The sequence below is a fragment of the Echinops telfairi genome, unplaced genomic scaffold, assembly GCF_000313985.2.
Source record: "Echinops telfairi isolate 266 unplaced genomic scaffold, ASM31398v2 ScPeMD7_23;HRSCAF=83, whole genome shotgun sequence".
NCBI lineage: Eukaryota > Metazoa > Chordata > Mammalia > Afrosoricida > Tenrecidae > Echinops > Echinops telfairi.
The window spans coordinates 80,236,317-80,252,437 of NW_022103920.1; the positions used below are offsets into that span (position 1 = coordinate 80,236,317).

Genomic DNA, 16,121 nt, shown 5'->3' on the forward strand with positions numbered 1-16,121 from the left:
ACAGGAAGTGCGAGGTCTCTTTTAATAAACAATAAATGTGTGCCATATTCTTCTTCATGGAAAAATAAGACATACCCTGAAAATAAGACCTAGCGCACCTTTGGGAGCAAAAATTAATATAAGACACTGTCTTATATCCAGGGAAACAGGGTAACAGGAAAGTCAGCGGTTGATGCCACTGCTTCCTCTGAGGGAGAAAAACAAGGCTTCTGCTCCTGTCGAGATCGGAAGTCTCAGACCCCAGAAGGGCAGTTGCACTCTCATGGAATCAATATGAGTGAAGATCAGCTCAATGGCAGTGAGTTTGGCTTGTATTTTAGATTTGTAGTTACATTTGAAAATGCGCCACTAAAAAAATCATTATGCACCTAGATTTTCTTCTAAGAACATTATATATAGTTTTAGCCTAAACATGTTGATCCATTTCCAAATCAGTTTATATATATGGGACCTGAATGTTTTTTGCATGTGGATATTCACTTTAACTGGCACATTTGATTGAACTTTGCAGGTGGATAGATTTCTTTCTGGCCTTCCGATTCTGATCCCTTGGTCTGCGTGTCTATCTTCTAGGCTATTGGATTGCAGCAACTGGTTTCTTCTGAAATTGGGAGCTCTGAGGTCTACTTCATCCTCCAAGAATAGTTTGGGTATTCAGGGCTTCTTTCCATAGAAAGTTCCTCAGTCTTGCATTTCAGTAACTAATGCTGTTAGAATTTTTATTAGGATTGCATTATACAATTAAAATCTGTAAGGCAAATATACAAATCAGCAGAAGCATCCAAGTATTTCCCATTAAATAGGAATAGAAAAGGGATGACGATTTAAGTTGGAAGACATCAGAAAAGCGAGGCAGTCCTCTTAGGAACCCTTGACAACTTTACATTGTGTTCTGCATTTCTCCCCTTTCACCAGGATCGTCTGTAGATGCTCATCAAAATGTGCAGTAATAGCACATCCTATTGTTCTGGTATCATGGCAAAGGAGGTCATTGTTCGTGTAAACAGTTAGTCACACACTCCATTTTCCCCTTTTCCTGGCAGAAAATGAGAGAGCATGTGTAAGTTTTGGTCTCTATACATATTTGCTCTTTATAAGTGAGGCCATGCATGTGGTTGCCTTATTTCATTCAACGTGTTGTCTTTCCATCCCTGTAGCAGCATGTTTTCAAGACTTCCCTTCTTTCATTGGTTGAGTAGTATTCCGTTGTGTGGGCGTTTCTACTCTGTTTTATGACTAGGTGGTTTTCCTGGTTCTTCTTTCTTGGTTACGGAGTTTTCCATTGTTGCTTCTGGGGTGGTTCACAGTATACTCAGGAGACCAGCACACCTGACTAATTGACATGTTTAAGATCCTACAACTTTTATTTGCATGTTCCCACCTGTCATTTGGCGGGAGTTACCAAGACTATGGATAGGTGAGTGGTGTGCCAAGTAATCGAGCGCTTGCCACACCCTTTGTATGCATGTTTCCTTTTTCTTAACAGATATGGTTTCCTAAAATACTCTTTCAGACAGTAGGTTTTTACTTTTTCTTTTTTAAAAGAACAAAGCCTTTTTTATTAAACTGGTTCTTTTCCTATCCCCACCCCCTACCCCACACCACACACACCTCCCTTTGTGTATTTTCCTTGTTGGTAAAGAAACCCTACCGATTGTTGTGTGTTACTGTGATACCCTGTAGTATCACTGAATTCTTTTCGCTCAAGCATCTTTTCTTGTGGACTGTGGGATTTCTCTTTAAAGGATCATTTAAAAAGTCACTGCCATCTAGTAGTTTCCAGCTCATAGCAATCTTACAGGACCAGACAGAACTGCGGCTGTAGGTTTCACACATATGTATGTGTGAAATGATACAGTTCTTCCATTCCAATTTGGAAACCCTGTGTTATTGCTCTAGCCAGGACTTCCTTTACAGTCCTGCGTAGGAATGATGAGGGTGGGCATCCTTGTCTCATTCCTCTTATCTGTGGGAGATTCTAGGCCAGTGGTTCTCAACCTTCCTAATGCCTGGACCCTTTCAGACAGTTCCTCATGTGGTAGTGACCCCCCAACCATAAAATTATTTTCGTTGCTACTTCATAATTGGGAAACCCTTGTGAAAGGGTCATTGAACCCCCGAAGGGGTCGTGACCCACAGGTTGAGAACCCCTGCTCTTTACTGAGTATGTTGGCTGTTTTCATATGTGCTCTTAATCATGTTGAGAAATTTCCCTTGCATTTCTGTTTTGTAGAGAGTTGTATCAAACAAGGGTTTGAATTTTATCAGTGCCTTCTCTACGTTTATTGAGATAATTATGTGATTCTTTTCCTTTATTAATGAATTATACCGACTTATGTTAAGTCACTCTTGCATTATTGGAATTACTCCTACTTAGCCATGCTGTATAGTTTTCTACCATATTGAATTCTGTTCTCTTGGATTTGAGCGTGTGTGTTTGAGGATTATTGGTGTGTAATTTTTTGTGATATATATATATATATATGTTGTTTTTTAACAAAGCCTTTTTACTTATTTAAGTTTTATTGACGCTTCATCCACATCTCACATACTTCAATGGTTTAATCGTCAAGAAGAGTTGTACAATCATTATCACGTCAATTTTAGAACATTTTCTTCTTTCTTGTACTCATTGTTATTCGTATGATTATTCTTCCCTTTTGAAGTCCTTGATATACGCTCCCACTTAAACACAACCATATCCCCTTGTACTGTGCTTTTCTCATTATCAGTGGTGTTGGTTTCATAGAATGCTTGGTGGGGGGGGGGGGCGCTCTACCTTTTACTGCTGCATAAGGAAAGACTTTAAGTGGGATTGGTGTCGGCTCTTGTTTGCACTTATAGCTCAGGCCTTTTTCCATGTTTTTGATGACAGGTTTGTGGACCTGTTTAGATTATCTACCTTTGTGTTAATTTAAGTAGTGTGTGTGTATCTAGATATATGTTCATTTCATCTAAGTTTTCTAAATTTGAGTAGTCTTCATAGTATTCTGGTATGAATCTTTGTGGAACACATTTGCATCTATTGTAATGTTTCTGTTTCCTTTGTTCTAGCTTCGTTTACTGCTGCTTTAAGTTGCCAAAGTAAGCTATTGATTTGAGTTTTCTGTTTTGTCTTGTTTTGTTTTTAATGTTATAGGCACTTATTGCTATGAAATTTTCGACAAAGACATCCAAAAACTAGTCTTAAGTTTTCTCGATGGGATAAAGGAAAACATGGGAAAATTTTTAGAAGAATTCAAAAAAACAATAGAAGAGCAAAACAAGGAATTTAGTAAGGAGCTAGAAACCTTAAATAAAAAGCAACTAGAAATTCCAAAGCTTAATAATGAAATAACAGACATTAAAAGCACCTTAGAAGAAAGCAGAAGTAGGATGGAAACCATGGAAGGAAGAATCTGTGGACTAGAAGACGATGATTCTGAGAGTAGTCAGTTCGAAGACCAAGTAGAAAAAAATGAACAGGACATAAGGGTCCTGTGGGACTACACGAAGAGAAATAATATGCGCATAATAGGAATTCCAGAAAGAGAAGAGAGGAAACAAAGTCTAGAAGATATTTTTGAAGAAATAGTCATAGAGAATTTCCCAAATCTGGGACATGAGATGATTATCCAGGATGCTCAACGAGATCCATATAGGTTAAACGCTAAGAGAAGCACCCCAAGACACATCATCATCGGACTTAGCAGGTACAAGGACAAAGAACGCCTTTTGAGAGCAGCAAGAAATAAGGGAAATGTCACTTACAAAGGAGCACCGATAAGACTAAGTGCCGATTTCTCACCAGTAACTATGCAGGCAAGAAGGCAGTGGTGTGACATTTACAAAATCTTGAAAGAAAATAACTACCACCCTGAAATAACTTACCCAGCAAAATTATCATTCAAAAGTGAGGGTGAAATTAGGGTTTTCCCAGATAAACAGAAATTAAGGGAATTTGTAGCCACCAGAATAGCTCTACAACAAGTATTAAAGGGAGTTCTCTAGAAAGAAAGCGCGTTCCCAGTCCAACAATCCAGTGTTGACACTAAATAGCTACCTGAGTACATATAATACATTTAAAATGAGATGGAGGATCTGGACTACATAATTGTAATTGACAACCTAGAAATAAAATGGAGATGATCGGTATAGATAAGAGAACTTACAGATGTTAAAGGGAATATAAGTGGTTTGGTAATAATCATCCAAAAAATAATAACATGAAAAAATAAATTACTAAAAAGAACTCCGCTTTGAGGGGGAGTGGATGTTTAATAAAATGTTTGACATAAATTCTCTTGGTAATTAATTGCAGTGAACATAAATGGATTAGACCTTTGAGTGAGGAAACTGGTAGATTGGACTGCAAATATGACATGTATATGACAAGGGCACACCTTAAGCACAAGAACATAAATAGATATGACAAGGGCACACCTTAAGCACAGGAACATAAATAGATTGATGTGCGGGTGGAGATACTTGACTAATAAGTAAGCAGTAATACAAAGCTAACAGTGGCAATGTTAAGATATGACAAGTTATAAGTGAAAGTTTATTATGAGACAGAAGGCCATATGTACCACCTTATTTGATGATGGATGGAACAGTTTTAAAAGGGAATAATGAACCAGAAGACCTGCATAATGTTAGCCATTTGGACTTAACAGGTGTAAAGCACTCCACTTAACAGCACAGTACACACACTACTTCATTGTACATGTGTTTGGTGTAGACTAGTTTTAGACACAGTAAATTTACGTAAGTTTTTAAGAACTGGAACTTGTGTCTAATCTGACCATAATAGAATGAAGTTACAAGTCAATAAGGAAAACTAAAACACAAAATTACAAATTCATTGATTTATAAGCGAGACCAAAAGGAATACATAGAATATTGTTTTTTGAATAAGAATGTAGTCAAAGGTGAAAATCATTACTTGGGTCTTGATCCTAGAATACACATTTTAGTAACAATGTGACAAAGTGGGCAGGCCATTTAAAGTGCTTTGCTGCAGACCCAAATATGATGGTTTAATTGCAGAAAGTACTTTTGGGATTGAGCAGTGTGATGACCTACTTTATTCAAAGACCATTGTTGAAAGAATGAGCAGACTGGTGATGACTATATCAATATAGTCACTTGGCAGGCATGTTCTCAAACTGCCTGTTCCTTCAAATAAACAACTGGCAGTGTTCACTGCCGTGACAAAATGTAAATTACTATGAAGATTGGATAACACTTTCTTGCCACCAGCTTCTCTTCTATTGAGAAAGATGGTGACGTTAACTTAGGAGTTTCTTGATTGATGGCTTGCAAACATTTAAAAGTAATGTGTATTACATTACTTGGTGAACCAACATCTTCCAGATGTTACTAAACATCCATTATAAGTGAATGAGTCCAACTGATTTTAATGTAATCGTATAAAAAATATATTGGTGAAACTACCATTTGTTGCATTTGGGTGTTGTATCAGTTAGACTGTTATTAAAATCTATACTCAGAAATATACCCTGAAGTGGTCTTAAAAGTTAAGTTGCCTGCCTGAGCATTATGCTACTTTAACACCAGTCTGTTGGGAATCAAATTTACAATACATAAAAATTAGAGACTTTATGGGGTAATGAGTTTGTTAATGAAAAAGGCAAATGGTTGTACAGCTGCAAAAACAAGCACTACCACCAAATTGTAAATAAAAACTTTTTTACTATGTATACTCTAAACAAAATAAAGTCAGGAAAATCTTGCCTTTATAACTGTTTGTGTGAGAACAAGGCTTACAAACATCAAACGCACCCCAGAATTTCATTGGAAGATTGCTTTTTCTAAGTTTTTCAGCTTACTTTTAGATAAGAAAGTCTGCCACTGGGTACCCATATACATAAGGGATTCTTTGCCTAAGTGTCAGCAGTTTGTGCTCACCTACCGTTCCATGGCCTCAAAGCAAGTGCTTCCATAAGCAGTCACAGACTTGAAACCCAGTACGTTGCTCTGAGTCAAAAGGTCTGGAGGAAACATTCCTGCTTATGCCCTAGGTAGGAACATGATTGGCATGTTTCAAGACTAGTGAAAACTTGGAACAGTGGGGGAGAATCCAAGGAAAATGGTAAGACAAAGGTAGCCTCGTGCCAGATGCTATATTAGACAAGGAGCCTGAAGACCATATGTAGGGGATTCCATCAGTCTATCCAGCCAGTTAACCTGGTCTTTTTTAAATGATTGTGATTTCTTTCAGGATAGTAACTGGGCACCATCTAGTTATTTTAGGGTCACAGAGACTGATGTGTATATGTGGTCCATTAGTTCTTAGGACTAATTATTTTCAAATGTTTTTCCTCACTCTTTGTCCCAGACAGAGTCTAATAGTTGCACCTTAAATCACCTCTCACGAGCTGTTAAGGCCCCAAAGGTAGGACATAGGAAGTCATCTATAAATTGTTAGGCCATTTAATCATGGTGCCCCAGGATATCATGGATCAGTGGTATGATTTCCAGCATCAGCGTAACAAGGCTACCACGTTAGGGTGGACAGGCAGGAGGGAAGAACAAAATGAGGAACAATACAAGAAAAACAATTGGAGGAGGAAAATATTTTGGTGGGGTGTTTACAGGTTAGTGTCCTCTGCTGGTCCAGGCTGGCTAGCTCATCCTAATTGGAATCTGCCAGCCTGGAAGGTATCTAGGGTTAGAGACTACTAAGAAAGTTCTTGCAGGTCCACAGGGCAACTGGGCAGATAATTCCTAGTTTATGAGCTAGCCTACAAAGTATCCAGGGCTAATTAAGACCCCTAAACCCAAGAGTTGATGCCTGCTCATTGACTGGTTAGGTTTAGTACAGTTGGTTCTGGAAAGGCCCTGCCCACCAGGGTGGTTGGGAGGTCAACGCTTGCAGGTAGTGTGCAGAGGTGGAGAGCATATCCCCTGAGACTGATCATGTGTGCCCAGCAGCCAATTTGTAAGGGTGTGCCTAGAGTGTGTGGAACAGAGGGTTTTCCCCTGTTTACCAACTACTTGGGCTGTATAGTCTTGGATACATTAGGTTGCAATCCCCACAGTGGCACTGTTGGATAAGTGTTGGATTGCCTACCACAAGGTTGGAAGTTCAAACCTACCAGTTGCTGGAAGCAAAGAAGTTAGGGCTATCTGTTCTGTAAAAGATGTCCAGCCTCCAAGGAGAAGGAAAGTAAAAGGAAATAGAGGAAAGAACTAGGAGGCAAAGGGTATTTATATAGGTCTAAATACAGGCATGTACATATGTAAGTAAATATTAGGATGGGAGGGAAATAGATCTATGTGCATATATTTATAGATTTAGTGTTAAGGCAGCAGATGGACATTGGACCTTCACTCTAGTACTTAGTCAATGCAAGAACACGTTCTATTAAATTGGCATTCCCTGATGCACAGCGATCCCTGACACGATTGCTGAAGACAAATGTGTGCATAAGTAAATGTGAAGAAAGCTGATGGTGCCTGGCTATCAAAAGATAGGGTGTCTGGGGTCTTAAAGGCTTGAAGGTAAACAAGCAGCCATCTAGCTCAGAAACATTCAAAGCCCACATGGAAGAGGCACACCAGCCTGTGACCATGAGGTGTAGAAGGGATCAGGTATCAAACATCAAAGAACAGGAAATAACAGTGGGTGCCCACCTACCCGATATGACTGAAGACAAAAGTGTGCATAAGCAAATGTGGGGAAGAAAGCTGATGGTGCCTGGTTATCAAAACAGAGCGTCTGGGGTTTTAAAGGCTTGCAGATAAGTGGCCATCTAGCTCAGACTCAACAAAGCCCACACGAAAGAAGCACACCAGCCTGTGTGATGAGGTGTCAAAGGGATCAGGCATCAAAGAACAAAAAATCATCATTGTAAATGAGGGTGAGTGCAGGGTAGAGACCCAAAGCCCATCTGTAGGCAGCTGGACACTCCCTTACTGAAGGGTTGCAGGGAGTAGATGCTGGGTGGCAACGATGAAACAACTTTACTTCCTGAATGCTTCCTCCCCCCCACTATCATGATCCCCATTCTACCTTGCAAGTCTGGCTAGACCAGAGGATGTACATTGGTACAGATAGGAACTGGAAACAAGGAATCCAGGACAGATGACTCAGGACTGGTGGTGAGAGTGGCGATACCTGGAGGGTGGAGGATAGGGGGAACAGATTACAAGGATCTACGTATAACCTCCCTGGGGCGTGGACAACAGAAAAGTGGGTGAAGGAAACATCAGACAGCATAACATATGACAAAATTTGTGAATCATGAAGGGTTCACGAGGGAGGGGGAAAGAGAGCTGATATTAAGGGCTCAAGTAGAAAGTAAATGTTTTGAGAATGATGGCAACATGTTCTTGACACGATGTATGTATGCATTGTGATAAGAATTGTACAAGCCCCCAATAAGATGATTTTTTAAAAAAGATGTCCAGCCTCAGGAACTATGTAGGGACCCTATGAATTGAAGATGTGGCTGGGTGGCAGTGGTCAGTGCTTTTTTTTCTTCTTTCCCTGATCAAACTAAAAGATCAAAGTTCCTACCCTGTAACAAGCCAACTGATGATCTTCACAGTTTCTGTCTCCTTTTGCTCAGCTTCTAGTAAGCATTCAGTCCATTTCTCTGTCCATTCCTTGGAAGTTCAAAGCTCAATGTTCCAAGATTATCATGTTTCGTTTGGTCTCTTGTGCCTTTGTTGTACAGGGTCTGGGTAAGTGTGCCCACATCTGCCTGGCTCATTGTCTTGCGGGGAGCTGGGCGTGAGTATCTTTAAGAACTGCTTCCCTACTAGCACCTAGGGGTTTCCATTTCACCCCATCGTTACTAACAGACCATATCTTTTGTTTTCGATATCCTTAAAGGTAAAGCATTTTATCTCTATTTTTAAGTTGTGTTTTTATAATTGAACTCACATTTATTGACATAGTTTTTTATTGTGGGGTGTTATTTTAATTAATCTCTAACTTACCTCTGGGTTCTATCTATTGTAGTGGCTACACAGAACTGGAGGATGACTCAAAATTAAAAGGTTTACTAAGGAAGTTAGCCCTCAGGGTTAAGTTTTAAGTGTGTAAATAGTCAAGTCTTATATTCACTATACTTGTTTTTAGATAGTTCATCCCTATTCCGAAATCAAATTACTGTTCAACTATATTCTACTCATACTTAATTTGAAATCTTTCTTGAAATCGTGGGGGGTAGTTTTAAAGTAACATTAGCATAGTAGTACCTTTAGCTTTACTATACTACCAACATTATTGGCGTTTATTTTAAAGATTCCAATTGATTCCTCACTTCAGGTTTTACAGACATTTCCCCCGAGGAGTTGAGGCTTCAGTATCATAACTTCTTAACCAGCAATAACTTACAGAGTTATGTAAGTTTGTTTCCTATTCATCTACCTCCATAACAGAGTAGCTCTTACAGTTATTTTGTGTTGGTAAAATTAGTGAGTTGTCTGACTTGGTGATTGTTTGTTTGTTTGTTTGTTTTAGTTGGTTGATTGCTTTTTTAAGAGCTGGCTATTTTTATTTTCTAATTACATTATTTGAGGTTGGTTGATAATCTAGAGGGATCATAGGCATTTGACTGTAGTAATTAGGACTTTTATTTTAATTACAAATTACTCAGCAGGCAGCCCCAGAATTCAGACCTTTTTGTCATTTGATAAACATTCATTCAGCATCTCTCAAGTGCAGACCTCTTGATGAATGCTGCAAAAAATAGTTAATAACATACAGTCTTAAGTAGATGAACCTTCTCACATTACAAATGTCACAGAAGGAGCAGGCTGGATTGTGTCAGTTGGGGGCCTAGAGCAAACTAGAGACATGGCATCCTTCTGTTGTCTGCAGTCGCAGCAGTGCATTTCAGTCCATGCACATGTTTTGTTCCTCTTCACGTGTAATTGGCTCCCTCTGTGCTACCAGGTACTTGTGAGACTTAACCAGATGATACAAGCCATTGGGAAGCAAGAAGTGGATACTGTCGCTGGAATGTTTTTTGGCCATCAGGGGCAGATCAATGCACATTTTGCACTTTATGCACCACAAAACTACTTCATGAACTTGTGGTGATTCTGGAGAATAAAGATGGGGAGTTGTTGAACACATTAATAAGCACCTGTTGTTGACTACATATTTTTTCTATCTTCCCTAGATAAATTCCGTCCAACAGTTAGTCAATCAGTGGAGGAATAGAGTAAAAGAATTAAAATCTCTAAATGCATCCACTAAAGAAGCCTTGGTGAGTACCGAAGTGTTTTCTTCAGAGGTGGTATATCTATTATTTCTTAGCAGAGGGTATGTCCTATTAGATATGGAGAGCAAAGCAAACACATTGTGGAAAACTGAAATAGAGTCTGTGAGTGCTATGGAGGCACTGCTGACTCCTGGTGACCCCTGTGGCTTTCTGAGACGTAGCTGCTCATGATAGGAGAAAACCCAGTCTTTCTCCCAGGGAGCTGCTCGTGGTTGTGAACTGCCAACCATGTGGATCATAGCCCAACGTGTAATCACGACACCAACAAGGACTCCCATTAGGTGCTGTCCAGTCAGTCTTCACGCCAAACAAAACAACACCTGGTCCTTTTCCATCCTCACACTTGTTAAATGTGAGCCCATGGCAGTGTCATTGTTGCACTGTGTCAGCCCATTTCCTTAAGGGTCTTCTTTTTCCCTGACCCCCTATTTTGCCAAATATGCTATCTTTTTCCAGGGCCTAGCTTCTGGAATTGTCTTCTCTGTCCCTCAGCTAGAAAAACACAGAAAAATAGGCTTTTTTGAAAATCTTTTCAGAGTAAGGTATTTCACTGTGATAAGGAATTTAGAAAATAGTGCATGAATTCATGTACTTCAGACTGTCAAGGTTTAGAAAGCCATGGCTTTGAAATGAATAGGAATGTATACACATATTCATATTTTTATCATGCCTGAAGGACACTTAACTGGCCATGTGTGCCATGTCAGGGACAAGAGGGGTCTTTACAAGATCCATGCCCATTTCTCTCCAAAGATCATGGTCCTGCTGTGGCATGTTTGTGCAGCTGTCAGTAAAATAGGATTTCTGTAACCCCATAAAAGTTTTAATAACCCTATCTGAAAATGTATTTCTACATTTGAGTTTTAATATTCCTCATCTCCCTGCCAATTGTTTCTGTTACCACTCCTCTCAGAGGTTATGAAGATGCTATCTGCCTGCGCTTATTGGCTGACTGGTCCCAGCACCCCCACCCTTTCTTAAACAAGTGCTTCTTAGGCGATTGGATTCCTGTTCCAGTTAGTTTCTTCCAACTTTGGGTTGTTGTAATGGCATTTGGAGGTAGTAGGACCTCTTGGAAGCCTGCCACCATCTCCACTGATGAGAGCCAGTGTGGGAGGGATAGCTGAGTCCAAAGAACTGGAGGACTTGGGGCTACAAGCCCCTCCTCTTTCCTGGTTTCCCAGGGGCCCTCTTTAGCTGGGGCCTGGAGCACCCCACCCAGAGCTAGCGTGGCGTGTGTCAGTAGTTCACCCTTTGTATTGGTGAGCGTTGCACTGAGGGATAGGATCTAAACTAAAAAACAAAACAGCATGTCTTATGTGATTCTAGAAAAGACAAGCCTCACTGAGAGAAGACAGATGTTGCCCAGGGAGAGGCACAGGTGAAGTTTTAGAGGCAATGCGAAGGTGCTAAAGCTGGGCTGTGGTAGTTCCATGTTTTCAAAATTCACTAGGATGTATCCAGAACATGGTGTTTAAAAAATGTTATTGGAGCCTCCAAGTGAGAGAAACCAGGTCCAGTTGGGTTGGTTAGGAAAGACGGGGATGAAAGACATCAATCGTACTGCCGGAAATAGCAAAGGTATTTTCAGGGACTAGGAGAGTTCTAATTGAATTGATTGTAGTGAGTTTCTTATGATGTAATTTTGAATATTCCAGTTCATGTATTAGCATAAGTAGACTAGGTATCTTAAAGGGTCCTTTTACCTGGCATGTAGTAGGTTTCTTGTAGGTAGGCATGTAGGTTTCTTGATAATTGCAAATCCAAATTTGTAATACAGACACTAAAGTGTACTATTAATTAGATGTTTTTAATTAATATATGATTATTATATATTGAAATTTAGAAAGTATAAAAAGACATAAATGAAATTGGAGCACATGTAATTCTATCACCCAGAGACAATTGCTCTTAATTTTACTGGCATTGATACATTTTTGTCTGTTCAGATTCATATTATTATTTGCGATTGTAGTATTTGCACAAAATCAGATCACCTTTCAACATTGTATTGGATGTTTTTCCATTTCAACATTTAACTTCACATTTTGAAATGCTCATCTTAAAAAGAAATTGGGCTTGACTGTAGTGTATAGAAAAGATTCATGAAGCTTTTGATTATTTTTAAAGTTCTCCGCTGTGAGAGATGGAGTCAGTCAAATGGCACCTGCGTTTGGATTTGGCGGCGGGCAAGCAGGTGAGTGATCCAGGGATGCAGGACTGTAGTATCATGGAGCCTGAGGGAATGTTCAAGGCCATTTTATTTTATTTTTTTTTTATTTTTAAAATCATTTTATTGAGGGCTCGTACAACTCATCACAATCCATACATACATCCATTGTGTCAAGCACTATTTGTACTTTTGTTGCCATCGTCATTCCCAAAACATTTTCTTTCTACTTGAGCCCTTGGTATCAGCTCCTCATTTTCCCCCCCCCCCCCCAACCCACCTCCCTCACAAAACCTTGATAATTTATAAATTTTTATTATTTTTTCATGTCTTACACTGTCCAACATCTCCCTTCACCCATTTTTCTGTTGTCTGCCCTCCAGGGAGGAGGTTATATGTAGATCCTCGTAATCGGTTCCCCCTTTCCAACTCACCTTCCCTCCATCCTCCTGGTATCGCCACTCTCACCACTGGTCCTGAAGGGATCATCTGCACTGGGTTCCCTGTATTTCCAGTTCCTACCTGTACCAGTGTACATCCTCTGGTCTAACCAGATTTGTAAGGTAGAATTGGGATCATGATAGTGTTGTCTCCTCCCCGCGACCCTTTTGTAAGGGGGTGTCCAGTTGTCTACAGCTGGGCTTTGGGTCTGCACTGCGCACTCCCCCTCATTCACAATGATTTGATTTTTTGTTCTTTGATGCCTGCTACCTGATCCCGTCGACACCTCATGATCACAGAGGCTGGTGTGCTTCTTCCATGTGGGCTTTTTGCTTCTGAGGTTTCAGGCCATTTTCAATTGCCTTTGCAACTACTACCTTCATCCACGCATTTGTGAAAATGGGACCCGAGTGGAAGGTCTCCAGCTCCCAAACCCACTGCCATTGAGTCCATTCCAACTCTCGTGGATCAGCTATAGGGCTTTCCCCTACCCGTGAGGTGGCTTTGTTTTTCACTTTATTTTACTTGGATTTGTACTTTTGTTCTATTGTAATAGTTGGGGTTTTTTTCTTTTTCTTTTTTAAACCATCTTATTGGGGGCTTGTACAACTCATCACAATATAGGGTTTGTTGGTTGTTGTTGTTTTTCTGGTTCTCTGATCTCTTTTTTTATCATTTTATTAGGGGCTGATACAACTCTTATCACAATCCATACATACATCAATTGTGTCAAGCACATTTGTACATTCATTGCCCTCATCATTCTCAAAACATATGCTCTCCACCTAAGCCCCTGGCATCAGCTCCTCATAGGGGTTTTTTAATAGGACGAGTGAGCCTCAGCTTTGGGGGAAAATGGGTTTACACCATTGACCTTGTGCTACCAGGCAGTGCTTGCTTGACGGTGCCACCAGGACTACTGCAGCTCAGACTTGAGACTTACCGGTTAGGGTTGGGTTTTCTACCCCAGCGTTTTGCCTTTTAAGAGCGTCATGGGCCTGCGCAAGGATGATACGCAAATTCGTGAAGCGTTCCATATTTTTAAAAAAAAAGAGCGTCATGGGAATAGGTCACTAAGGCTGCAGCCGTGACTTTGAGACTTTCCTTGCTGCTGTGTATTACTCATAAGCCACAGCTTTTGGTTGATGGAGTAGTCCCTGGGATTTCCCAGAGCTTCCCTGCCCACCCCACCCGTGTTCCCTGGCTGAAGGAGATGGGTATAAAACTGTTAGCAGAAAAAACAACAACATAAAATAAGTTAAAAAAAGAAAAGAAAAACAAGGTTTACGTAGATTTTTCTGGCTTCTCATTTTCGCTTTCCTCTTCTAATAAATAAACTTGTCAATATCCAACAAGGCAGACATAGAAGGGGGAGGGTGACACTGAATCATGCATGTAGACCATTGAATTAGAGAATGTTTTGTTGTGTATATTTTTGCCACAATTTAAAAAATATTACACTAATAACAATGGGTATAAGGAAGAAGACAGTATTCTAAAATTGATTGTGGTAATGATTGAACTATTTGGGTTAAGTGCCAATAAAACTGTCTTTGAAAAAAGAAAAAGGGAGCGGGGAGTGCCTACATTTTCCTGCTATCACAGATCTCTTGTTTTCTTGTTCTGGCTTTGTGTAGGATTCGCAGTGAGCGATGCCAGCCGGGCTATGGCTCAGAGTTTCAGTTTTAAGCCCAGCTCTGCGTTTGGCTCGGCCCCAGCTGGGAAGCCTTCGGTGTTTGGGAACCCTCCAGCCTTTGGAGCGGTGCCCTCTGCCAGCTCTGCCTCTTCACCAGCCTTTGGGTTTGGGAAACCTGAAGTCACATCTGCTGCTTCATTTTCGTTTAAAAGTTCGACAACTGGTGCCGGGTCCCCCGAGGTTTCAGTGTTTTCATCTTCCTTGGCAGCAGGCCCTGCCGGAACGCCAGCAGCTTCTGGCTTTGGAAGTGGTAGTTCCCTGGCTGGCTTTGGTGGTCCAGGCTCACGGTCTAACGCAGCTTTTTCTAAGCCCGCCAGTAGTGTCTTTGGAAATAGCAATATAGTCGAATCTCTCCCTGCCTCCGCTGGGGGCTTCACAGCAGATAAGTTATTGTTCACACCCAAGGATCAACTCACAGCGGAAGAATTGGAACAGTTTCAGTCCAGGAAGTTTACTTTAGGAAAAATCCCATTAAAACCTCCACCAGTGGAGCTTTTAAGCCTCTAGAAGGGCATTATTTAAATACAGGCAGAATTGGCTTGTGAGATATGTTTCGAGTGGGTTATATGAGTAGATATTTATACATATGTACACATATATTCTTGGGGAATATAACAGTTTTCAATAATAACTTTAGGGGTTTTAAATTTTATTTTCTTAATTCAAACTAAGACATCACACACACAAAAATCTGTGCACTGAATAAAGCACTTTTCTCCCTCCATGCAAATTTACTTGTCTCATCCTTTAGAGTTCTACCCTATTATTTTGTCTTTTTGACATATCTTTCAAAAATACTGGTTTAGACCTATGGTATACTAAGCAGTGAACTAGTGTGGACCTATTGATTTTTAGCTGCCTTCAAAATAAAAAGATGAAGTGTTCATTCAAATCATTGTAAATACAAATCCAGCACCTGAGGTCAGTGTCAAAGGGGTCAGGGTCCTTTCTGGGTCAAATCCTGCTTCGATTTAGATTTTCTCTTTGGACCATATCCTTTCTGTGGACCCACTGCCTGGCTAGCTGAGTAGTGTTTTTTTTGTAAAAGAAGAGAAATAGCAATTTTCAGAGGATAGCAAAAGGATATTTAAAGATATCCTTTGATATCTAAAGGATAGCAAAACATTATCTTGGCCTAGTTTTTATATAATTTTTTTCTGGCATATCCTATCAAGTGGATAAATTGAAAAATTCACTACCATCACGTCAACTTGACTTAGAGTGCCCTGGTGACAGAGTAGGTAACACCGGGCTGCTAACCACACAGGGTCCTTAGTTTGAAACCACCAGCCCCTCCACGGGAGAAAGATGAGGCTTTCTTTTTCTTAAAGATCTACAGCCCCAGAAATGCCCAGGGGCAGTTCTCTGTCCCATAGGATGGTTCAGAGGGATACATTGAAAGAATAAAAATGGTGATTTCATGTGCAGCCGAGATTTACCAGTTTTTGTTTCTGGAGCTTCCGTCAGAAGCCATGCATGTTAGGACAGGAAGGGAGGAAGCTGGGGCCCATCCTGTATTGACAGCCAAGAAAGCGAAGACTCCGGAGTTGAAGTGAATGTCAGTTCTGTGCTG

The 16,121-nt window shown here is 40.3% G+C and overlaps 1 protein-coding gene across 2 annotated transcripts in view; it reads left to right on the forward strand.

Moving 5' to 3' along the window:
- NUP42 (nucleoporin 42) overlaps positions 1-15,272 on the forward strand; it is a 22,181-nt gene extending 6,909 nt beyond the window's left edge. The window contains exons 4-7 of one of the 2 annotated variants that reach the window (XM_004702717.2): positions 9,281-9,357; positions 10,140-10,226; positions 12,372-12,438; positions 14,490-15,272. In XM_004702717.2, coding sequence (XP_004702774.1) covers positions 9,281-9,357; positions 10,140-10,226; positions 12,372-12,438; positions 14,490-15,055 — 797 coding nt within the window. In that variant the 3' untranslated portion in view covers positions 15,056-15,272. Of the gene's footprint in view, positions 1-3,139; positions 4,966-9,280; positions 9,358-10,139; positions 10,227-12,371; positions 12,439-14,489 lie in introns of those variants that run through there. The other variant, XM_045288806.1, reaches the window with a different exon arrangement.
- Positions 15,273-16,121: the final 849 nt, after the last annotated feature.